Here is a 26,143-nt window from a genome sequence, read left to right on the forward strand (position 1 = left end):
ACAGTCTTGTTTACCTATATGCAAATCCCAAGAAACTCTTTGGAAAGAGCTGGAGTAATTCTGGATTTACAGAGGTATACTTAAGATTATGTTTTGGCCTTCAGTTTTAATGATAAGCAAATTGTTTACTGTTGTTTTGCGTGTTATATTAACTACCACCATTAGTAAAGGGACTCTGATCCTCTATCTGCTTTGCAGATATTCTGCAGGACATCTTTTGCACTGAAGAAGAGTAACTGAAAATCACAAGATCTTGATTTTTCCTTAATACAGTCCTAGCAACAAGCTTTTAATTTCTGAACATGCTAGTTTTAGTTGTGGAAAACTACTGATTTTAGAAAGGAAAAGTGCTTCAGTTGCAGAAGAATGAAAAAAACCCACAACCAACCAACCAACCAAAGCTTTAATTAGGTCTATATTTTTACATGTTTATGATGAAAAATATCATTGATGTTTCCAGAGCCGAGTTGTACAGCTCACAGTCAAGTGCATTTCCAGAGCCAGTTTGAGAAATGTGGACCATCGTTTGTGAGGGAAAGCTTTCTGGGGGTTAGCAGTAATTTAGTACAGATTTCTGTGTGAAGTTCATGTGCAAGAAATACAAGATAGAGATAATTCTGGTATTATGTCAAGATTATATATTGGGATGACAGGTATCACAGTCCCTAATAGATTGCACAGGACAGAGATAATGAAGAGTGATGCTTTCTGTTCCCAAGCCTGCCTTGGGCCTGGTATGTAACTGTGGGCAAATCACTCCTCCTTCCTGAATTTCTCTGTCTGTAAAAATGATGATAATGATATGGATTATTTTGTGTTTCATTTTGAGATCTAAAGGGAATACATAGAAATGAAGTGGTAGGAGCATAAAGAGAAAATACACGGTGGTAAAATAAGCATCCCTATTGCAGACAGCTTTGTTCTGGGAACTGATTATAAAATTATTGATTCTGCTGTTCTTTCCTGTTGAGGGTGTCACTATGTACTTGTTCACAGGATTGAAGGAAAAAATTTTGCTGTTTCTTATGCTAGCCTATCTTTAGCTTCTCATTCAGAATTTACGATAAGGTTATTCTGCTTTTTCTTGCCCATTACCATCCCCATGAGGGACAGTTAAAGCTGTAGCTGGTGGAGGATAAGGACAGCAAAGGTCTGTCTGTCTTTCTTTTCTCTGTCTCCTCCCTTTCTATCTCTCTGTCTCTCTTTGGCCGTTGAAAATGTAGGTCATATTGCATCACCATAAAATGGAACAGTCAGAAAGGTGTTTGAAAAATGCTGACATCCTTAGCCCGGGGTGCATGCCAGTGTCCTTTGTTTACATTGAAAATAGTGGTGTACCTGTGTAAGAACCAGCATCTCTGTTAAGGTTAGTGGTATGGTACCTGAATTATGAGTCAGATTTTAAGATGACTTTCATCTGCCTACAGTAATTTAAAATTAGACAGATAAAATGCAGCCACTCAAAATAATGATATACACGAGGAGCTAATTTGAAATCCTTAATCTGCAATAACTGTGACAGTGTAGTTTGAATAATATTACCTTTAACAGTGAAGCTCAGTAATAAATTTTGCAAATCATATTAATCATGTACTCTCGATTGTCTTGATTAGCTCTGCCTTTCTGTTTTGAAAGCTATGTTTATATTATACATTTTTATATTGTTTTTTGTGTTACTGTTTTACCTCATGCACCCTTTTAAATGATCCAATCAGAATATTATTTATTTTAAAAATAGAAAATCTTGATGTCCAGTGTCTTACTGCTTACTGCCAGGCTTTTATTGTTTGTGTTTCTGATGTAATACAAGTTGTGATTGGTATGAAATATTCCTATGGCATAAAATGCAGAACATATCTTTTTCTTCTCTGTAGATGTATATAAACACCATTTTTAAAGAAATGTATAAATATCATTTCAACTGTCTTATTTATCTTAGTTTGCTGCAGTAAGCTAACATGTTTTATGGATTGAACTTTCAAATAGTGATGTAAATCATACTGCAAGCTGTAGGTATTTTGAAATATAAGACAAGATACTCGCTTATAGAAAATCTTTCATTATTTCTGAAACCAGGTATGATTTTTTACCTTTCTATTCTCTGCTCTGTGTGGTTGTACTTGAACTGTTGAAGTGCAATATGCAAAGGCTTCTTATGACTTTGTTCATCTTACTGCTAAAGAAGACTACTAAGTTAAAAGAGAAATGATTGGAAGATAAAAATAAAATTAGTGATGGGATGATTTGTTGAGGAAGATAATGAAAGCTGATCTTTTCCTGTTGTTATTAGACAAAGGAAAATTATAGTAGTCAAAGTTAAGACCCCTCAAGTGCACATTGCTGTGCATAATTATTTTGCAATTTTTATCAATTTATTTATAATTATCCAAAAGGTGTTGTTTGTTTCTCGGTTGATTAAAATATATAGTAACTAAGGTATTAGTTATTTAAGTTTCACCCTTCTCATTAGCTATGAAGATAGCTTTATGCATGTTGGAAATAGTTTCAGAATAACCTGTACCATAATTATATTTTGAAGCAAATATTTTGTTCCATCTGTTTTTGCACGAATAATACTAAATATTTAGGTAATTCTGAGAAATACTTCCTATTGGTATACATAGGAAATACATGAAATCTTGAGAAGCTGCAATTTTGTAACTGGTGTTTACAGAAGTTTTGTATCTAATCTCTGTTTGAAGCGTGTAGCTGGTGGTTATTTTTCAGTCTGTGAAGATGTGAAGAATTGTGTGTCCCGGAGGGACTAGGAGGGCCAGTTATGCAATTGTGTAATTGGGGGTCATCTTTGACCCCCTGAGATTCTGTAGTTGGTTGTCCTGAATCAGTCTCCGGCACAGACAAGATTAACCTGAGAACTGCTCTGATTTACCCTTGAGTTACCAGGTGGCCGTAACAGCAGCCCCTGGCCTGCTGCTGCCCAGTCGGGTTCCCTCAACACACCCCTCCTGCACTCACTTTTCCGAGGGGCAGAATGAGACCTCATAAGGTTATCCCTGTACTTATGAAATGTCTAAATGAAACCCAGTACTGGGGTGATTATCCCTAATGTGTCCAAATATTTGTTTATATATATGTAGCCTTTGTATTTTATCTTAAATTTGGATATTTAGTAGATAACAAAAGAAAAATATGTTCCACAATGTAGGCTCATTCTTTGGTGCATATTTCCAACAGATGGAAAGAAAAAGAGTTAAAGGAGTTTGGGTTGCTCTCAAAAGTTAGAGATGTCCTATGACACACATTTACCTTTTCTTTTATTTTGATGAGTTGCAATTACAATTTTCGTGTAAATGTGTTTCTCTTTAAATGCTTATACACTAATAATAATTAGTTACTGTAACTGTGCCTATACTGTATGCTTCTGTGTTGATACACTTTTGACTGGGGTATAGCTTTTGCTCTGCCAGGCTGTGGTTTCCTGTCTTGCATATCAGTAACTCCTCGAAGTGTTAAATAGCAGTTGCAACCAAGTGTCTTTGATAGTCAGGCAGGGGAAGTGGCCTAATGCTTCACTGGTTTGGAAATGCCGGCCTTCTTCCATTTTCTTGGATTGCTCCTTCGGCTGTTTTTGTCATCTTTCCACCTTTCAACTAGATCTCCGTTTTCCAAGGTACCGAGGGTGCCTTATGGAGAGAGAGCTCCTTCTGGCTTGTTCTCAATCATCCCATCCCTTCCTTGCGTTACACTCTGCTGACAGTTGTGGTTGTAATTGACCTGCTGTAAATTCTCAACAAGAATCATTCCTGTTCTTTACCACCCATTATCCAGAGAAAGAGTTCTCTTTAAAGGGTCGTTAAGCTGTCACTTTACTCTTTTGAAACTTACTCTTTTAACTTCCTTCAAACTCAGCTGCAGATATAATCCCTACAGCAAAATTCATAGGTGGTGACATAGTATGCTCTGATCTCTCAGATATATAGGAATAACATTTTTGCTGATCCTTCCTTCACCCTCGTCCAAACCATTTCTTGTACTTACCTGTTATCACCCTGTTCCCGGATTTTTATGTCTTTGGAGACATCTTCTATTTTATAGTTTTTGTTTTCATTTTTGCATGAAGCATCAGAACTCGCCGTTTTGTAACAAATAACACATCAGGATAAAAGAAAGAGTGTTTTGCATGCAGAGCTCTCATATTCCCTAAAGAAATTGGGGTAGAGATGGAGGAATGAGTTACTTCCACTGCAGAGAGGTCATAGGCTTGAAGGGACTGGAACTTTAATGCCAGACATTGAATGATCTTCTCGGAAGGGGATGGTCCATATGAATTCAGTCTCCTGTCCGAAACTAAAAAAGGACAAAAAGGATTTTTGACAAACACTGCATTGCATTTTCCCGGTCAGCAGCAGCAAGAGTTGAAGAGAAAGTTTTATACTGTAGTATTTGGTGAGATTTGTATGTGTAACAAGGAAATACAATGTTTTCTGAGACTTCTACTGTAGTAGAAATTTGTTAATGATCATTTTATTAAGCACAAAGCAGAAGAGTGACTGCAGAGGAGAGAGAAAAAATAATACTGGACTTGCTCTCTTGTCCATTAATGACACAAAAAATTTGGATTTTATGAAGTAACTAGAAAATAATTAATCTAAGATATGCTTCTTAGGATCAGGTAGGTCACTGAGCAGAGTCAATCTTAGTAAATACATTTATAAGTGATCTCAGTCAAGGTACTGTCAGCTGCTAAGCTGCAGTTTGAAGGAAAAGGGGAAAAAAAGGAGTTTATCCTCAGTGCATAAGACATGAATTCAGTTTGCAGGCAGCTTCCCAGAGGAGCAGTAGAAGCTGGGAAAAGCACAGTTCTGCCCCCAGACTGAGACAAAGCCCTACAGCCCATGGGACGGCTTGGGTGCCCTCTTGGACTGCATTCCTCTTGTCTCGACTTTAGTCCAGAGCAGTCTGGACTTGTGTCCTTGGAGGGGAAAAAAGTAGTTTTCTCTGAAGTGTTATCTGACCCCAGTGCTAGGTTGGCTTATTTTTATGGATCTTCATGGCTTTTTAGTGGTGAAAAAGAAAATCACCAGTTTAATTTGAAAGCACTTATAAAAATCAATTAATTGATCTTAATATTTTTTAACAGGGCTTTGGTTTAGCTTTAACCAGTTAGGCTAAACCAAAGCAAACCACCCTTAAGTTTAGTTTATACAGGCAACAAGTTTATAAGCACTGAATGAAAGGATCTCAAAAACCTGAGCTTGCGATGGTAAAAGTTCCTTTTGTGGGAAGGCCTCAGTGTGTACATGTCTCTATTGTTTGTTAAATTCTTCATCAGTGGTACAGTGATAGTCACTGATGATGATTACGTGAGGGATCGTTTTTAGCTGCCCGCGTTCTATGGCACGGGGGTAAAAATGTCCACGGCTGTGTCCTGAGAGCCCCTGTTGTTGGAGTCCTCCTGCATTCTAGAAAAATCCTCTGTAGGAAATCCAGCACCGTCGTGTTTCCTGCTTGTGATACAGACACGTGTGCTTGGGAATCTGGTCAGTAATAGTCGATGTAAGTGCAGTAACTGGGCTGAAGATTGAGGTTTCATCCAATGCATACCTTTCTGGTAATGTCAGGCTGCCATTTAAAGAGCTGCTCTCTACAGAAGAGACCATAACAGCTCCCTGCTTACCTTTCAATTTGAAACCCATTGCAGAAAATATATTTGTAGAATTGATAAAATGCTTCATATTAGTTTTTAAATAGATACAATTATAGTTAGGAAATGCAGTTAAAGTTTCAAATGCCTTATTGCTGTACTCTTTTTCTTTACTTTCAGAATTAATCAGGTACAAGTTAGGAAAAGCTTCCAAAATCTGAACAGATGAAGATCAATTGATAAGTCAACCCAGCGATTCACCATACTTTCAAGGTACTGTGACATGCTTACCCAAATATTTTCCTTAAGCATAAGATTCTCGTGCTTTAGCTGTGAGAAGTGTGGAGAACAGGGTATTAGCAGGGTTGCAAAGCAAGTCTGAAGTGTTACCAGTTGCAGAGGGGAGACTTTTTAAATGCAGATGTTTAATGTGTGTTTCAGTGGGAAATAAAGTGACCTGACAGTCAACCTAGAGGGAGTTCAGTGCATGCGACAGCCAAACTTAAAAAGATAAAACTAACTTGGATTATATCTTTCAGTCAATTAGGTGAATTGATTTGTAAAAGTAAGTTGTGGCAGACAGGGAATATAATAGAATCAACATTTTTAATTTATTAGTTTTTATATTTTAGAAGAAGTAACCTCCTTTTTATGAATAATTATTTTTGTCTACCTCCATGTTTCCATGATATGTTAAAGCATTTGAAGTCTGTTAGGCCCTGGTATATACCATAGCCTACCTGCTGCATCAGTCCTGTTATTTTACAAGTTCAGAAAGTAGAGTTGTAAACTGAGGTGACGACTTTACAGTTGCCTAACACAGTGAGAGTATTCTCCATGACCAGTGTACATGGCAAAATGTTAGAAAAAAAGAGAAAATTATGATAATAAATTGAAATTTTGTCTAAAAGGCTGCTAGTGCAGATTATTTTATCAGGTACTGCTAATTCATTGAAACAATATCTGTTTCTTTCTCTGTTTCCCTTACATTTATCTCTACTCTTTATCATCACGTGCATTTCACCATTTTGTATATTTTTGCTTAACACCACAAAAGAAAAGACTTCACCCTTATGCACAGACATGAAGAATCCAGACTGTTACAGCCTGGCCAGTATTTGCTGTGCAAATCATCTCTTAATGTATTTAAAAATAGATTGCAGCAGAAAGGGCCAGTTAGCATGGAGTTGATCTGCAGAACTTATTTAAGTGGCAGAGTTAACCTGGGCTCAGGAACAGTGAGGAATGTTTGTCCTGGTCTGGCTCTTGCAATATGTAACATTGGAAGCTGTAATACTTCAAGGTTTTATTACAGAATGACTCCCTGGATTTTCAAGCAGCCGGAGAAGTGGCTGTCTTAGTGAACCCAGAGTACCTGGGGTTGCAAAAGTTAGCTTTGTTCTTATCTACTTCCTTGCTCCTCATCACTAAATCGGGCCACAACATCTGTCAGGTTTTCATATAATCGTAGGAAAGTCTAGATTGGAAGAATGCTCTAGACATCATCTGGTCCAACCTTCTATTGAAGATGGGTTATCTGAGGCCTGGTCAAGCCAAGTATTAAGTATTTCCAGCAAGGGAAAGTTCACCATTTCTCTGAGCTGCCTGTTCCAATATTTAATTGTTCTCACAGTAAATATTTTTTTCTTGAGTCCAGATAGAAGTTTTGAAGCAACTTGTGCCTGTTGTCTCTTGCCCTGTCACTGTGTTCCTTGTGAAGAGAGTACCTCCATCTTCTCTATAATTATCTTTTACTTATTGGAAGACTGTGATTACATCTCCCCTGAACCTTCCCTTCTTTAGGCTGAGCAAACCAAATTCCGTCTGAGTTTTTCATGAAGTTTTCCAACCTTGTAATCATTTTGTTGGCTCTCTGCTGGACCCTGTCCAGTTTTTTAATGTGTCTCTTGAAATGGCTCAGTCTTCCAGCCTGTCACAGTCTCTGTACATAGTAACATTTTGGGTTCATCTACTTGTCTTCCTAGTTTTTGTGTCATCTACAGACTTGGTAGGAATGCATTTATTCCAGTCATCCAGATAATTTTAAAAGATATTGAATAGCACTGAGCCCAGTGTTGACCCCCACAAAACTCCATTTGTGAGTGATTGCCAGTTTGATTTTGAGCCATTACCACCCTTTGAGCACAGCAGTTTAGGCAGTTTGCCAGCAACCTCAGAACCTCAGGGTCCCATCCGTGACCTTTCAAACTAACTCTCTTAGCACCCCTACATGCACCCAGTCAAGTCCCACAGACCTGCCCATGTCCTATTTGTGTGATACTTTGTTGTTAACTTGCCAAGCATGTGGTCAGTGCAGGTAACATCAGCAAAGCATCAGCAGGCAGCAGTCAAACATGAGAAGGACGGTATAAATTTAAATTTCCTTGTGCCAGGGTTCTCAGGATCCTTGATTTGTGGTTAATCAGCATGTCAAACTTCTGAGGGTCTCAGGCAGCTTCACATCATAGGCTGGTGTTATTGTGGTCTCAAGGAACTCGAGTCCTGTGGGCTGTGCTTGGACCCAGAGTCTTGGAGCCATGTGGACAAACTGGCAAGAAACCAGGCAGGGTTATGAAACCTTGTGTGGTAGGTAGGTTCCATCAGAAGATCATTAGTACCAAATTGTCCCCATTGAGTGCTTTGATTTCAATAAATGGAAACTCAGCACTAATGCTTTGTTACAATTGGCCTGAATAGCTGTGTATTTTAATAATTCTAAGTTGTAATGTCATATTCTCTGTGTATAAATGAGAATTTAAAAGGTCATACCTATTTCTGATTCCTCTGATTAAAATGATTCATCTGCGTAATTGGGTTGCTGAAATTGTTTTAACATTTCCAAATTCAAAAGGTGATTCCAATACCTTATGTAAAATTAATAAACATTAGTTTGATTTCCAAATCATTAACTGGATGCATGTTGTGTAGTTTTACCTATTTATCTTTAACATTTGGAAACTTTGTGTCACTACTGGATGTTTTCTCTGCAGATTTGTCTTCAAGAATTAACTGTATATAGTGACATCTAAGCACAGGATCTGTGCTCCTCTATTCCTTTTTCTGCTTTAGATCACTGTGTCATCAATTCTTGCAGAAATCTGACTTGCCTTTAAGACGTATTTGATAGTTAAGAAAAGAAGGAAGTGGTTGCAATGTTTTGATAGATACTGTATATTTTATTAATGCATGGCAATAACGTTGGCTTATAATTTGGGTGTAAAAGTGTTATTGTGGTGTTTGGATAAACATACAGGAGCATGTAGTGCATTCTCATCCTAATGCAGAATTCTTTGCAGATTTACTTACACTTGTTAGCCTCCATTGCCCCATTCCTCCTCCTGAGAAAAGGATACTTTAAGTTATTCTTCTTATCTTAACAATATTGTTCTGTTCTGGTACAGGTGGTTGATAGTAGGTACTCACAGTAATTTCATATTCCAGTATTTAAAGTAGCTGTATTCCAGCACTTCTGAGCATCTTCAGCTCCCCCTTTGAAGTATTACTCATAAATAAAATTATACACATCAACCTGTTCCCAGGATCTGTGGGAAAAAGGATAATAGACTGGCATGGTTTCTTATATAATTTTTTGTTTTGTGCTGCATATGATTATTATTTTGCAGGATCATGGTCCTGTGTTTAGTTATAAAGGGAGAAGTTGCTCCATTTCACTGAACTACTGGTCACCACAATGTGTTTTTCTTGGCATATTAATGTTTTTTCATAGTGGGGCTTAAATGGTCTGTTTTATGTGGCTGGGTGGTTCTATCTTCATCTGGATGTTCTGGTTTATATGAATTTTTATCTCTTGCTTCCTTACTTGTCCAATTATATTCTTACACTTCTCATGCTGGAGATATATTTTAAAATGCACAGAATGTGCTCCCCGTTCCACTGCTGTCAGCAGGAGCTGATGGGAGGGTCAGGACTTCAGCATATCAGCTGCTTGAGTTGTCACTTCATCCTGAATCTCATCTACCAACAAGTCTTCAGTAATAATGTTTCTTCTTAGTTTTAAAGCCCTTCTTGATCATTTCATACCTTTTGGCTAGAATTAACTTATTTGATTTCCTTTAATGCCACTATGCCCCTCAGAGCTTTTTCTTGACAGACTTTGTGAATTCACTACTTTCCTTTCTTCTGAGTGCTGATAAAGTGACACCCTCGTGGGGTTCTCCCTGTCTTCCCTTTGCACTTCAGTTCTCGCATCCTTTCACTTTCATTGTGGAAAATCATCGGTGAATCGCATCATTGTACTTCTGCTCTTAAAAGAGTTCGGCTGCAGATTCATCCTTCCTTTTTCATTCCAGTTAAGAGTTGTCATATCTCAGGTCCTATACAGAGGCTGTCATACAGATTCTAACTGAACAGCTGAAGTAGGTGTTCCCTGTTTGAACGGCTTTCCCGGACCACCTGGCAAAAGAATGAAACCTGCTGGTACAGGTGAAAAAATGCCTGCAGTGTCATGCCACAAAATAACCATCCGCTGCAGTTTTCAGCAGTTGCATGTTGTTTGTAGGCATACATTTATTCATAGTGTCACCAACTATGTTTAATATGTTGTTAAAACTATTTAGTGAGCTTTAAAACTGTGAGTTTTCTTTTTTTGTATGTTTCGTTTCCTCTTTCTGTCTTCTTTCTTTCCTTTTCCAGGCTGTGTTATATAGTTTGTTTATGCTTTCTTCACATCATTATTTGGCTGTTTTCTCTACATCATCCATTGTTTTCTGCTGTTTTCCTGCCTCACATTTTTCCTTCCCCACTTTCTCAGCTTAACTCCTCCTTGTGTTTTCTCTCTGTTCTCCAAATACCTGTTCTCATTCACAGGTATGAGCAGTCTGTGGTTTTTCACACATTGTCTTAGTCCCAGTGCTACTGCTGGGGCTATTTTGCTTCCTCAGCTAAGTCCTTAGAACTGGTGGCGTTTCTGGGCTCCTTTTTGTTCTCTTAAAGAGAAGCATTGGCTTTTAGGCAGTGCTTTCCATACTCCAGTGTTCTTCCTGCTCCTGACCAGATTCACCCCACTTAATTCTGGATGCCTAATGCAGGTGACTAATTTATGTGCATAGACATCCTTGACTACTTCTGCGGTCAGTGGGAAGAGAAGGGTTTCTTGAAAAAGTGTTTTGCATCAGGAGGGACCAAATGATCCCAAAAGTATCCCTGGCTCTCCACTGACCACCACGGGAGTTTTGGATGACTGCACTCCTGACTGGATGTCTCAGATCTGTAACACTCACCTCTGTTAAAGTCTACAGCTTGTACATGTGTTTTCAATTCTGATCTCCTTGTTACACGACAGATTTTCAGCGTTTTCCTTTTTTTTAGCCTAAAATAATCAATGCATCCATGTATAGCATTATGGAAACGATTTAAGGAAATCGAACTTGTGTGCTTGAAAGAACCCAAACACATATTCAGCCCGGTGAGCTTGTGGGAAAAGAAAGTTCTCGCCACTTCCAGTGCTTGTAAAATCAGTTTTTCATCTGCCCCTATTCTTGCTCTCTGACTAATTGGTCTTGTGCACTGAACTGATGAACCAGTCCTTCTGCTGCCACTTCCCTCCCTCTGCTGGAATACTGATGTACTCACGCACAGTGGGGAAATATTTCAGTAGCGGAAGGTTTACTAAAGGACAGCCCGAGGCCCAGACTGCAGAATTAGATCTTGAGTGGGAATATATGGGAAAGAAAGAAAAGCTGTGATTGAGGGAGGGAAAGAAAATGCAACAACCAGATTGAAAGAACAGAGAAGAGCCAGAAAGGGGGTAATCAAAGCTGTATGAAATAACAGTGGCATGTGCTTTACCTGTGTGGCTGGCACTTTTGAATCAAGAGGTATTTCTGAGTAACTTGATGAGTGTCAACTTCAGAAACTGAAAAATTGATTGTTTATTGGTTTGTTAAAGTAATTAGCTAATCAATGTAATTTTGCCAAATTAAGCCATTTTGCTTTTGCATGATTTGACATACATATATTGGTAATGTTTAAAGAAAAGAATCATGTGATGTGTGAACATTAAATTAATATGCCATGGTCAACTCTGTCACTGTTAAAGGATAAGGGATGGTATTCTGTGGCTCTGTTTGGTCACTCTTCACTATATTTGCTCTACGTTTTTGTTAAAAAAAAAAAAGAAAAAACCTTTACGGATTTGATCGACACTTGGACATATAAAGGATTCTTTTTCAAACTGCAGCTGAGGCAGCTTTCTGATGACTTTCTCCAGGACAAAGGACCTGCATGAATGAAGTTTGTAATATAAATGAGAATATTTGACACAGAGAATACAGACCTGTCTGTAACTTGCTTTATCTTATAGCTGGAGTCTGAATTCAGCTATGGATGTTATCTTAGGCTGCATTTGTGAAGCACTTGAAGAACTAAGCTTAAAAGAAATCAATCCTAGATTATTTTTTTCCCCATTCAGCTTCTATACCACAAAAAAAAGCTGAGGTTCTGTTCAGAAATTGTTTAGCACCTGATGGATATTTTTTTTCCAGTGATGTTCTCAGCTTTAATTCTAAGTAGTTTTCTATATTATAAAGTATTCTAATTGATAATTAATCAAACAATAATGCCTTCCATTCATCAGTTATCTTTAGACTCTGGTACCATGAACACCTTTACTCATGTTCAGACTAAGCTGAAGAGTTTTTCGAAGCTACAGTGCAGCAAAGAGCCGGTGTAACTGTCTGAAAGATCAGGGCCCATCTTAGAAGTTGATGGCCTTTGATAATTAATCCTGCTACAAATGTCTACAGCAGAAGTCACAGTTGCTCTCTTTATCTAAATTTTATGGTGTTGGCCTTTTATTAAGGAGTTAAGCTAGACTTGCAGCGATCAAGAGGAGAGAAAAATCACTCTAGCTGTTCTGTGTTAGATCTGCAGTTTTATGAGATACATTCAGAGTGTGACATGAATTATCAGTTGGGTGGAACACTGAAACTATTCTTATAATTACAGCCTATCCCATCCCATATGACTATGGTGTGATGAGCTTGAATTTATAGATCTTTTATATGCATAAATTTGGAAAGAAACAGCTCTAGCTTGTATAGTCCCACACTTTAAATGAAAATAGAAAACGAAAGTTAGCTAAGCCTGCGTGTATATACACCCCTGCAGGACTGGGACTGTGTATTTTAAAACAATTTATTTACAGTTCTGATTTCTGCTGTCTGGTTTTGCACATACCAGACAAAATATGAGGTCTGTGAGCAGTTCCACTGATGATGCCAGTCCCATGCTCTCGAGCTCACACATGGACTGAGTACCTATAGAGGAGGCAGCACATAAGATTTACATGTTTTTAGCTGTTCATCAAGGGTGTTTTACTGACAGTGGCATCAAGCATGGCCAGAAATCTTTGCAGATTGTGACCTGAGATTTTAATTTTACATTGGTACTTGAATATTTTAGTGGAGAGAAAACCCTATAATAAATGAATTCCAAACCCAGATTTTTTTTTTTAATCAAACAACTTGGTTTTTCCAACGCTTAAACTTTGTTACTATGAGTCGTCAGGCACGACAGCATCCTTTAATCCTCGCTTTTAACACCGCTCGACGTCATCCCAAAGTTTAGGGGGGGAGGGGGGAAAGCTGTTTAAGAAGAAATGTGGAATAACAATGACAAGACCCTCCCCTCGGGAGACAGGTTACGGGTATAACGAGGGCAGCAGCGAGCAGGAAACTCGCTCGGTGTCCCCCCCTCCTGCCCGGGGCGAGGAGGAGAGGGAGGGAAAGGCTGGAAAGGAGGGAGGGAAGGGATGGAGGGGAGGGAGCGGCGGGGGGGAACGCGCCCGCCCGGAGCGAGTTTCCTGCTCGCCGCTGCCTTTAAGGAGGCGCCGGGTTTAAGGTGGACCGGCGGGGAGGGGCGGGGCGCCCATCTCGGCCCCGCCTGCCGCGTCGCTCCCGGCCCCGCCCCCTTCCCGGGGCAGCGGGTGCCAGGCGGGGTTGTGATGCGGCCGTTGTTTTTGTAGGGTCGCGGGGCCGCGGTGCGCAAGGGAGCGAGGCGGCCCATGGAGCCGGGGCTCGCCTGGCGGGCGGCGTAGCCCTACCCCCGGCTCCCTCCCGCCGCTTTGTTAGCGCAAACCCAAGCGCGCCTCACCTACACGGTGAAGAGGAAGGCAGCGCTCCCCGCACAATAATGGGCACCCGGGCGCTGCCCCCCGGGCCGCCGCAGAGGTGAGTCGGCGCCGCCGCAGGGCCGCAGGCTCCCGGCGGGGGGAGAGCAAGGAGAGAGCGGAGCGGGGCGCGCCGTGACAGCGGCGCGGCGCCGCCGCCTTAAGAGAGCGCGGCGCCACCTTAAGCGGCCGCTGACTTTTCTCGTTACATTGTAGCAGCGGAAAGAATGTCGGCGCGGGCCGCGGGTGACGTCAGGAGGGAGCAGCGCGGCGGCCCCGCCAGGCAGCGGCAGCGGCGGCCCCGCCACGGCGAGGGAGGAGGCGGAGGAGGCGGGAGCGGCGCCGGCCCCGCCGCCACCGCAGCGGCAATGGCGGCCGTCGGGGAGCGCAGGTCCCTGCCCAGCCCCGAGGCGATGCTGGGGCAGCCCTGGAGCCACTGGGTCGATGCTGCTAAACTTCACGGGAACGACGGTGAGTGCCCGCCTGCGCCGCCCCCCCCACCCGTCTCCAGCGCGCCCCGCGGGGTGCGGGTGCCCCGGGCGCGGCCCCGGGACGGCGCGGCGAGTGCGGGGCCCGGCGGGGAGGTTGGGTCGGTTCCTCCCCCCCGACATTCGTTGCCCGGTGCGCGCCCCCGGCCGGGCTCGGGAGCAGCGCGGAGCGGGCAGCGCTTGCCCCAGTTCCTGTAATCCGGGACACGGTGCGGGGAGGTCGGATCCGGTCCCCGGAGCGCGACACCTCCTGCCCTGGATTCAGCCGGGGCGTGGGGCGGGGAGCTCCCGCCGCAGGTGAGGCATCCCCGGCGCTGACAGCGGCTCCCCCGCGCCGGGAGACCTCGGGCACTGCGATCCCGTGTTTACTGCCCGGTGTGTGCCCACGGGGGAACGGGCTACAGGTCAACAGCCCTCCCCTGCGACTTCAGCACGGGTTGAGATCTTGTCTTGTGGCTTTTTTGGTTCCAGGAACAGCATTAGAAGAAAGTTTCAAGGAATATGGAAGAAACCGAGAAGCAATGCGACTTTGCCGAGAAGGTGAGTGCAATTCATTCTTAAGAAAAGCGTACAGAGAAGTTTTCCTGCTCGTAACTAGTTGCAGGAGGGACCTGCACGGAAAACAGAAAGATAACTCTGATCCTATAGCTTTGGATTTGGGACTGTGGCCTGTGAGTGACTGGTGTTATTAGCATTGCTATTAAATTAATACCTAATCTCAAACTACGAGTTAGGACATAGGTTACTTATTGTCTTTACTGTATTTCTATATGGATCTCTTCTTTTTTTTTTAGCCTATAAATAGTCCTAAGGAAGATGTGTGGCCAACACTGATAATATCTTCTCTCGAATTAATATATTTTGATTCTTGGTATAATCCATGTCAGCATTTGAATATCAATCCCTTCCTCTGTCATGTCAACATGTTATGTTTATTGCTTGGTGCACTGCTAAATGAGAGTGACCTTTCACCTGTGATTAGCAAAAGCCCATTAAGGCCTAGTTTGTTGCAAGAGTAACAACTTGGAGTTGTAAGTAGATGATGAATGAAAGCTGTAGTTTATTGGTTACTTTCTAACAGGCAGTGGAAAAAAAGAAGAGAATGAGTCTGATTTGTGATGTTAATTTTTGTTTGTTTTTCTAGTTTAACAATTATTTTGTAGCAGAGAAAGGTTCTAAAACTGTCTTAATATTGTTGGTACTTGGTTCCCTTGGACTGTCTGAGAGGTGTGCTGGAGAAGAGGCCCAGCTGTTTTAGACACTAGAACAGTTAGACCAGAGTCATTTGTTTGATGCTGTTAGAAATGGAAGACTGAGTTTGTAAACATGGTTTACAATCACAGGAGGCAGGACTTGCCGGGGACCTTAGGAGGTGATCTGATTCAGCACTTATCGACTTTCGAGCTACAAACAGCAAATGAAACCTAAAGCAAGGTGGCACAGGCTAGTTAGATTGGGAGGCAGTGATCCATACTGAGGCTGAATCAAAATGGCTATTTTTTGTAGAATTCCCTATGTTGCTAAAATTTGGGAAAAATCAATTTCTAGGATCAGAGTCAATGGTCACTGACTGGGAAGAAAGATGCAATAGGCAGCTGTGCTGCAGCATTCACATTCACTTGGGTCATTTTGCCATCTTTTGAGTGTATCTGTAAGTTCTTAGGCACTTGAAAAATCACTTTATTACTTCATTGCCAAGTTCCAATGTCATAGTGCTAAAAGAGCATTTACAACAATAAGCATGCACGTTATCGTAGTAAAGATTTTACTAATAAGGGTTTTCAAACATTTGCTCTTATTTCTACCTCTTAAAATGCAAGCATCTAAGGTTTCCAGATTTTAACAATTAGCTGGCAGGGTAAAGACTAATCTATCTTATTTTTTTTTCCCCTCTGGAGAGAGATCGTGAAACTGTTTTTGCATAGGCTGGTCACTGAGACACAACTTTTCCACATTGACTCCAACTGTGTGAATGGTTTGTAGGGTTATGAGTTGAAGGAAGGCCATAAAAAACTTTGAGAATTAAAAGTGAAACTTAGTAGCTCTGTCAGGCTTCCAGAAGTCTATTTGTTTTAGTTGCTTTATAACGTACGAATGAGACGCTGACTTGGTGTATACCTGTAGCTGGTCTCTAGGGAGCTCAGCCTACTACAAAATAAAGCTGCAGTGGTATTAATTAAGTTTAAATTAACTTAAGGAACTAGAGGAGTAGCAAAACATGCCAGCATATATATATGTATTGTGTTATCAAATAAAACTTCGAAAATCCTGTAACTGATTTGTTTTCTCAGGAAGAATTTTGCCTTCAAAGTTGAGGAACAAACATTTATTGGACTGTGTAAACCTTGGTTCTTAACACAGAAAGGTGAACCAAAAGTATAAGTTTTGTCAAATCCACTCTAACCTCAAAATTTTTGTCATGGTACCACACAGTATTTTAAATACAACTAACAACAGAACTCCTTGTCTAAGAAAGCTACTTCTCTACCGATTGGGAGCTGACTCAGAGGCCCAACTTCACAAAAGGATTTCAAGGTTATTTAGGCTAATTTAACCTTGCATTGCAACTCTTCCAGTTTGCATAAAAGAATTAAATATTCATGGCCTGGAGAGGGAGCGAAGGAAGGAACATGACTTTACAGCCCACATATTAGAATTGGGTTCAAAACCAAGAACCATTTTCTTTATTTAACAACTGTCAGGCTCCCACTGGCCTGTTCACCCACTGGGATATGGGTGGTAGCTGTTTCTTTTCCCACATGCTGTTTCTCTGCATCCTCTGGTGGGAATGGCCCCATCCTGCCTGGTGGCAAGAGGTGGATTTCAGCCTCACAGGCAGTGGAGTCTTAGTCTCCTGAATGAAGAGTGAGTGTTCCTGTTGTTGTAACACTGTATTAAAGAAGAGGCTTAACACTGCCAGCTTCTCCTTTTGTTGTGCTTTAAAGGAAAAGAATGATGCCTGTTATTCTTTTAAAGGAATAAAGGACATAACTGTGTAATTCCGGGGCAACATTTGCAAGCAGTGGAGAGAGGCAGGGTTCCAGACACACCTTTGTTGCTGGCATTTCCTATTTGCTGATCGGGCAGCTCCTCTCTCAGCGTGCTGGTGGTTGTGAAGCCTGATGAGTCCTTAATACCTGTCAGTGATGCTAGTTCCACACAGGGATCAGGAAACTAAAATTAGTTCATAGTCTCAAACACTTTTTTCTACATCCAGCCCTCCTTTTCATAATGAAGCTCATGTCAAAGTAAGAACTAGAATTTGAATTTGGGCTTCCCAAACTCCCAGTGTTTGTCTCTCTTACTTACTTTTTATTTTTCACGGCTCTTATAAGCTTTCTGTTCTGCTAATCCATAATATGCAATCATTCCTGCTGGGATCCTCACAGACCTTCATCAAAGTAAGAAACTCATTGGATACTTTCTTACATGTTGCTTTTTGAGACGGGAACAGTCCACACTGAACTTTGATGTAGAAATCAGAGTTGCAGGAATAAGGTATGGGCCCAATGGACTTGGGTTGCTCTTGTTACAGAAAATCCCCAGAAGATGGAAATGAGAAATCATCATGGGAAGATTTTACTTTAAAGTAACCCTTAAAATTTACTTTGATTTTGTACACTGATATCTTCTTGTGCTGAGCAATCCTATCAATATAAGAACATGTTAGAATCAATTGTGCTTATTAGTTATTTTCATATGTAATTGACTTGACAATCTTTTGGCTCCTCCAGTCAATTAATTAGAGCTTGTGAACCAGCTAGAGATATGATTCCCCTGCCACACAGTTTGTGCTGTGATGAAGCAAGGATAGCATGTTGCATTATAATCTGTAAATGCACTTTAAAACAGCGAGGCAAAAATCTCATCCTCTTCATGCATTTTCCTTATTTTGAAAAGTAACTTTGCTGAAGTGCATCTTTCAAACTTGTTTGTGTGATAGTGGGAGTGTGTGCAATCAGATGCAGCCAAAATGTTTTTATACATTCAGTTATCTTGGAGATGTAGCAGATCTTGAAAGGAGGTTGATGTGTCTGTAGTATCTGATACTGTTTAGTTTGAAAAAAATGGATTCTTAGTATCAAACTTTAATCACTTAATGAAACAGTTTTTCAGGGGATTCTGGCTAACTCGTGCTGAATTTAGTTTACTTTTAAAAATTTTTCTGGCCGTTGTTATGAAGAGGATCTCTAAATAGAACTGTGTGTGTAAGTGTAGAGTTCACGCGTGGTAACTTTGACAGGCTTCAACAGAGTGAACTTTTGCTTCTTACAAAATTTGACCACAGTTTGGCTCGTTTTGCTCTGTGGAAGAGTAGAGAAGCTCTGGATAGAAACAGTGAGGCCTAAAGTTGTTTATTGGGGCTGGGGGCCTAACCTTCCCTCCCCCCAAGAAATTCTGACTCTCCTCACAGAAAATTTCCAGTTGCTACTAGTTATATGTGCTGTTTTAAATAAAACAAAAACAGCAACCTCCCCCAAAAAAACCCTAAAAAAACCAAACCACCACTTCTCCCAAGTCTGCATTGGAGAGACAGAGAGAAAGAACCCATGTGCATCATCATTACATGCATTTTTACTTATTAATCTGTACAACCCTTTTGAAGTGGTTGGGGTAAGAGTCTGTTAGATTCTTATAATGACTCATAAAATAATTGTTAAATATTTAAAATGATAAAAATTATAAAAAAGGAAACTATATAGTGTCTCAGAGGGGAAAATAAAAGCATGGGGAGCAGAAGAGGGATTTGGTTAGACAATTTAAAATTGTTTGGGTTTGATTTGGTTTTAATAGCTTATCCAGTGCATTCTGAAACCATGGGGTGTCTTTACTAGAGCTTAAGCATCTCATTCTTTCAGTTACACACACAGAGTCCCTTTTTTTAGTTTGATTTTTGCGTGTTGCATCCTTTGAGAGGTGAATCCTTTGGTGCTGCCTGTTTCAAGCACTTCACTGGTACTGTCACCATGGCTTATAGTTAACTGGCAACAAACTATAGGAGGACAGAACATGTGTAACTTGGGTCTTGAGCTGAATTTGATCAATTGTCATTGATCAAGATAGTTGAATCTTTGCTGAAAAGTGGTCTTGGCCACCCTTACAGCATCCATACAGTCTGCCAGTGATTTGTTCTGTTTGTACTTGGTGCTTCTTAGAATCCCAAGGAAGTTTGTGGTTGCTCTCTGTATGTAACTGAGCTCTTTGGGATGATCTGGTCATGAGGGGAGATGCAGAGGAGGCGGTTACTTTATCAGAGGCTGAGTTAGTTGGGTGATGGTCAGTGTTGCTCAGCAGTATCACGGGTCAGGACTGGTGCTGGCTGTGGGGTGACGTCGCGTGGTACCAGTCTTACAGTTTTTAGACTATTCTGTCTTACTAAAGCAAGTGTTTAATTTTCTCTGGGAATGCAGATTGTCAGCTTTTGGTAGGCACCTTCAGAAAACTCTCCAGAAGACTTTGTGACTGTACAATCAGTCAGGAGAGCAGGTGGGAGCAAATTCTGTTCGGCATCGTGTCACCTGATAACAGTTGAACTTGGTCTTTGACAGTTAATATGTCCTGGGGATAAAAATAAAAGACTCCATGAACCTCTAGGGCATTCAGCAGAAGCTTTGAGATTTGATTATATTAATTGCTATTAATGGAAGTTACCAGAGCTGTGATGGTACTAAGAGCTATGCAATGAACTCTCGTTCTTCTCGAGCCCTTGCTGGGCAGGGTTGAGCAGTGAAATCCAGGACTGGGCCAGAAAGGCTCACTAGGTCTAGAATTTTCCCAGTAGCAGGTTCAATAAATAATTAAAGTGGTGGTGAAACTTCTGTTTCAATATTAAGTTGTAAATACAAGTAAGAGACAGCATCTTATTTCAAATTTAAATTTGTTTTTATTCAGCCTTGGGAAGTGCTCAATTGAGTTGATTTTTCTTGTGTTAAATCATGTCAGAGATGCTTAGAGGGCTCTATAGTCCTTGACTGCCTGCAAATACACTGTGAGAATTTTTAATAGATTGAAATAAATATTTTAAGGTAGCAGTACAAAGTGCCATGCTTCTTTTTTGACATTCTGCATAACTGTTCACAGTCTGTAATCAGATAAATCTCTTCTTCATTTCATTGCATTTTAATTGACTATTTACACAACAAGTTTTAAGGATCTGTGGGCTGGTTATCGTAAAACAATTACAAGGAGACTTTAAAATTGCATTGAACTGTGTAAGAAAATTGCGGAGATTTTATGAGATTGCTTGAAAAACATGCAATTTGAAAGGATGCTACTTTTGAAATTCTTTGCAGTGACTGACTCTCATTTTCTTCTTGTTATTTTTTTCTCCTTAAATCCAAGTTCTGTTTACAATATTTAATTATTTCTGACGAGATGAGTCAGATGTTATAAATAGAATATTGTGATGTTAGACTGCAAGTTAGAACTGTGTCATCTCATATGCTTTAAAGATACTTTGCAGGTTTTAGATATTACCATATTAGTGTGATATTGCAAGGCTTTGGAGACTGTCACTGGAACTGCAGCCACAAAACTGCCTCGGTCTATCCATAATATGTGAGAAGGCTAGATATTTTCTTTTAATAAGAACCTTTTGAAATAGTTGTCTATACACATATGTAACAGTCGGGAATTCACTGTTATCTAATGCTTCTTAAGTGGTATGTGTGATTAGCTAGGTTATCCCTGTGCAGAAGAGGTGATATCTTGATAATACTTGGTTAAAGATTGCTTTTTGTATAGTTTCTGTGCTATATTTAACAACAAATGCTCAGTAACAGAAGAACAGTGCAATAAATATGTAGAAAAGTGACTTTCTCACGAGTTGGTAACATTATCTTCTAAGTAGAGCAGGAAAGACAAAAAGGCTTAGTGAGGGATACTTTTAAATAAATTGGGTTAAGAGGATGCAGATTACTCTCTCTAAGGTAACTATTTTAAAAGCTATTTCTTCCATTGCAGTGGATCTATAAAAGCAAATCTATCCAGTTCTTACACCTCTCCTGGCTATGCCCAGACTGTGGCTGTAACTGCCAAAGGTCGGCTGGGGATAGGTGTGATCTCTTATTGCTTACAAGACAGAAAAGATTGTATCTTTCACAAACCCTTATAATGTTTGACTTGTAATTAAGTAGTCTAAATAATAGCTAAGATGCTTAAAAATTGTTTCTCTTCCTGTGTAATGAATGAAATCACCACTGCTGTGGAACTTCCCCATATGTATGATACTCAGCATTATTTCCTAGACATTCTTACAGTGTAGGTGACAGCACAGAGGTGAATAGAGCTTTGTATTACACTTCAAGTTTTTTAGCAACGAGTGTTAAAATCTGACAAAGAAAATTCGAAGTATAATGGAGCAAATAGCATGACTGTAAAAGCAGTTGTCATGGAAAGCAATGAATTTGTTGTAATCTGTGTTCTCATTGCTAGAAGGCTTTGCACAGTCAAAAGCTGTCCTTGCCTGTGCAGCTGTGAGCCAGGACTGGTGATGCCATGGCTCTTGGACTGATTCTCATGGCAAGTCAGATACTCGTGGTAATCCCAGATACTACAGGGTATGACAGGATATGACTTCATCAAAGTAAACTACACACACAGCTGCTCCCACATTGCTTGGAGTTGTGATTGCTACCTTTAGAAATGGTCACCATGATGGTAAATATCCTGGGTTATTGGCTCAGGTAGATTAGAAATACTCAAATGCTCAGTTACTTGTGTGTAAACGCTGCTCATCAGCCCTTGTGGAATAAGCTGGTTTGTGGTAACCGGTTTTCCCGTGAGAAAGATTGTTTATTTACCAGCTCACCCCCAACCTGATTTCCACTTCCGATAGCTTTGGCACAGCCCATAGGCAAACTTCATTGATAATACAAGGTGAAAGAGATATTTGGTTATGCCTCCCTTCTCTTCTGGGGAAATTATAACAGGCAGAAAACTTACGCAGTGTTCTTGATCTGCTCTTCTGTTGCTAAGCAAGACTTGAATCTTTCATCGACTGCAGTGCAACAGAAAATGCAGCGTTCTCAACTGGCACTGAGAAAATGTATACAAAGGAGCTGAAGGGTTAAAATCCAGTAGGACCAGTTTTGAGATTGTAAGCCCATGTTGTGTGCTTTGGTTCTGAAATCTAGAGCTCTCATGGTTTTATCTGCAAGAAGGTTGGTTGGGCGCTTTCACACCTGGAAGTCCTATAGCTGCTTGCATTAAAATGAAGTGTAGAAGCTTTAATGAGTTAAATTTGAAAATCAGGTCATATAGTGAATACACAGTAAATTGGATGTTTGGATGTTTGTTTTCTATGAACATCAAATTATGTTGTATTTTATTCTCCATAAACTCAGTTTTCTGTCTACAGTTTTCTTCATTGACTGCATAAATGGTGTAGTAGATGTTGTCAGTAGGCAAATTGGTTTATTAAGTGTTACCTGGGGACGTGAGGTGGTGGTGTGAGCCACTGAAGTCAGCAAGGGTTTTACTTGTGACTGGAGGGAGGACGCAGGACCAGGTTATGGTGCTCAGTGGTGAGAGAGAAGACAGCCACGTTCACTACAACCTCACGATCAGACAGACAGCAGAGAAGTACTTCACTATGCAAACATTTAATTGTCAGTCCCTAGATATTATAGCCATGGCTTTGTCAAGGTGTGCATAGCCTAAATTACACCCTCTGGCTATTGTTTCAGGCAAAAATACAGAAGAAAATCTGTATCAGTTTACACCTAGGGTGTGGTTCTACAATCTTTTTTTCTTTTTTTTTTTTCCCTCCTAGTAATGCTGGATTAAGCAGCTCCTCTGTCTCTGCTCTGTGAAATAACAGTTGTATTCTAACTGTAAAGTTGTTTCCAAAACAAGGTGGTGGCTGCGTAAAGAATATGATTTTCCATCACATATTTGGTCTGGTAATCCTCGAATCCCTTTGGCTGTGTTTGATTGTGTATCTTTTCAGAGTGAATCTGATATGATTTTTACATGTCTACCTACAAAATTGTATAGCATAGTAGATCTTGTATCTTGCTTATCTTTGAGTGTTAGAGATGTTGTATCAGTGAATAACTGCAGTGTAAATCAAGATCAGTTATAAGTGGTGTATTGTGAAAACTAAACAGCAAGTAAGAACTAGTTTATATAATTTAATGTACTAATATTTTTTTAAAAAATTATTTTTAGTAATTAGTTATGTCAGGAAGCCAGGTAATAGAAATCAAAAGTTTCCCTAACATTGCTGAGGTGCTTCCCAGTAAATCTGTAAGCTGGAGAAAATACCATTCGAGTTTGGGTTACTCTGCTGAAGAAGAGTTACAGCATCATTTATCTCTTATTGGAGTGCTATTGCAAATGATGGCAAAAGGAGAGAGAGGCATCATTTATACAGTATACATAAATGTGTGCCATACCAAATATTCTTTTTATCCCTTCAGAACAAATCCGTAGTCATGTGGAATATCCAGAGGCCTCAAACGCTGCGAAGATTTGGGATAACCGGCCATATTTTTGATGGATGTGTCAAAGGAACAGAAAGTATTCCCAATAGTCAGACAGTGTGGGTGTTGGATTATTGAGACAGCCACATAAAATAATTTGGAAATGAATTATTTTCAAAATAATAAATCTTCCCATGACTTTTCCCACTTTTCCCCAAAAATGTTAAAATCATCTGTTTTGTTCCTGTTCAGTTAGAATGACTCTAGAAATGTATTAAAGGAGTGTTTTACTTGCCTCCGACAGCTAGAAAGAAGGCTTTGCTGGGCTTTGCTTTGTGAGGAATATAATTTTGAGGTTTAGGATGTTCAGATAATTTGTTTTTTAAAACACAGAATCTGCGTTTGAATGTGTCTGTTCTGCTCTGCGAACAGAGATGGCAGTCGTCCTGCTCTTGCTGGTACTAAATGGAAGTATTTGAGAGGAAAGGCCTAAATTAATTTCCTGATAGGCAGCATTTACTTCATAAAAGTACTTAAAGATGAATTCTCAAAAGCAATTTTGTTTTTCATTTCTGTGAAAGTTGTGTTACCCAAATCATCTGTCTAGAAATCCTGCTTGTTAAGGAGCTTCTGTTCCACATTGTAGTTTGTAATTTATAGAGAAGTTTTGAGCCAAATTCAATATATCTGCATTGCCTACCAAAGTCAGTGTATATAATAGATTGCAAATTTTTGTCCTAAATTCTATGGGTTTTTTGTGGCTCAGTGATTGAAGGAAGACTTCTACTACCAGTTGTGTTATGAGACTCTGGGGGAAATATCAGTGTCTGAACCGTACCTGCTACGATTTGATTATGTTTTGTATCTAGGCTGGGCAGAGCCCTCTTCTTGTCTGATATTTCTTCTCTAGAACCTGCTTTAACATCCAGCTGACTCAGTTTGCTGTGCCTGGTGTGCTGTGCCTCCAAACACCACTGTTTCCATGGGGTGTTTGGAGAAGTCCGAAATGCATCAGTCTTTTTTTAGGAAATTTCCTTTTGATTCTGCCTGACTCTCAGCTTGTGCCCTGAAATGGAGGGGCACAGACCACTGTGACATTTGCTGGAATAAAACTTGCAAGTATGTTCTGTTGTTTTTGTGGCCTGAATTTAATGATCTGAAGCGCTAGCTTGATAGCCTTGGAGATAAGAATACTATTTTTATCCGCAGAGTAGGTAGAGCACAGGAGTAAAATCTTCAGTGCGCTGTCAACGTGTCTCATCTGAGGCTTGTTTACAACTGCTTGGGATGCAAAAGGGGTTCTCTGTGCAACACTGCAATTCTCTGTCCTCCTGCTGACGCCATGCAGAATTGCTGTGGACAACCACAACAATGTGAAGAAAGACCTCTCTCCCAGGATAGGTCAAAATCACAACCTGGATAGATGGTGCTCTTCGTTGTAGAATGGGGAGACGTGATGGTAAGATGCAGCATCATCAGTTTTATTTATAATTTAATCATCCCAGGAGTTTTCCTGCAGTCGTGTGAGTAGAGTTGTGACCGAGGTCTCACAGGAAGCGTGGTGTCATCACAGTGATTCAGGGTGATGTCACTGACTGACAGGAGTGGTTGGGGTGTCCCTACTCCTATGGTGGCCTGGCCATACCCTTTCTTGGACTCCTTTGGCATCTTTCCCCAAGTGCTCCACACTGTTGCTGGAAGCAAAAGCTTTTGAGCAATTTCCAAACACAAAGCGGTGCATTGTGGGGCAGCGCTGGGAAGACTGGCTCAACAAGTTTGGCAGCAGTGGCTTTGGCTTCCTGCCTACCCTGGATAGGCACCACTAGAGATTGCCATAGTCTCCGAGCGGGTTTGAGCCGAAGATCCCAGCCTAGGTCCTAAAATTCATGTGCGTGCAACTGCTGTGTCTGGCAAAGGATCTGCTTCTGTTGTAAACCATGGTTTTGTTATCCTAGATATGTTTGCAGTAGTTATCTTTTGGCTGCTTTAGGAAGGTGGATGTGTTATTTGTTTTCGGTGTACTGGGGGATGGTAAACTCTACAAATTTATTATAATATCAAAGGATCCTGTTTACCTTTCAAATTCCTGATACCTATTTAATCTTACTTACTGTTGTCATCCTGAATCATCCAGGGGCAGTTAACTGGTGCTCTGAAATGTCCTTTTGCATGCCTTTTTAAAATACCAACTCTGTGTTCTTTGCTGTGGCTGTTTCTTAAAACTGGCTCCATGTCTTCCCTGACATGTCCTTTGCAGACAGGCCTCCTGTTGCAACATGATGCATCAGACCACCGCTTGAGGTCCGTGGGTTTCTGAGGGCTGCAGGACACCACTTGCCTGTGTCTCATTGCACAGCTGTGCTCTGAGTATGTCTAATCTTGTATCTGCATAAGGATGACTTTGTCTTGCTGCTTAAATAATCATGTTTATTGTTTTTATGTCCTTTTTTGACACAAGATGTCTAAAAATTAAAGCTGGTGCCCATTTCAGTACTTT

The 26,143-nt window shown here is 40.5% G+C and overlaps 1 protein-coding gene across 4 annotated transcripts in view; it reads left to right on the forward strand.

The window, feature by feature from the left end:
- The window catches only part of ATXN7 (ataxin 7), an 83,533-nt gene that overhangs the window by 12,760 nt on the left and 44,630 nt on the right, over positions 1 to 26,143 (forward strand). For 2 of the 4 annotated variants that reach the window (XM_027723022.2, XM_027723021.2), the window contains exons 1-3: positions 13,590 to 13,794; positions 13,950 to 14,204; positions 14,693 to 14,761. In XM_027723022.2, the coding sequence (XP_027578823.1) occupies positions 13,961 to 14,204; positions 14,693 to 14,761 (313 nt within the window). In that variant the 5' untranslated portion in view covers positions 13,590 to 13,794; positions 13,950 to 13,960. Of the gene's footprint in view, positions 1 to 5,785; positions 5,879 to 13,569; positions 13,795 to 13,949; positions 14,205 to 14,692; positions 14,762 to 26,143 lie in introns of those variants that run through there. The other 2 variants (XM_039378815.1, XM_027723018.2) reach the window with 2 other exon arrangements.

This window comes from Pipra filicauda, unplaced genomic scaffold (genome assembly GCF_003945595.2).
Source record: "Pipra filicauda isolate LSUMZ 115617 unplaced genomic scaffold, ASM394559v2 scaffold148_size1903560_pilon, whole genome shotgun sequence".
Classification (NCBI taxonomy): domain Eukaryota; kingdom Metazoa; phylum Chordata; class Aves; order Passeriformes; family Pipridae; genus Pipra; species Pipra filicauda.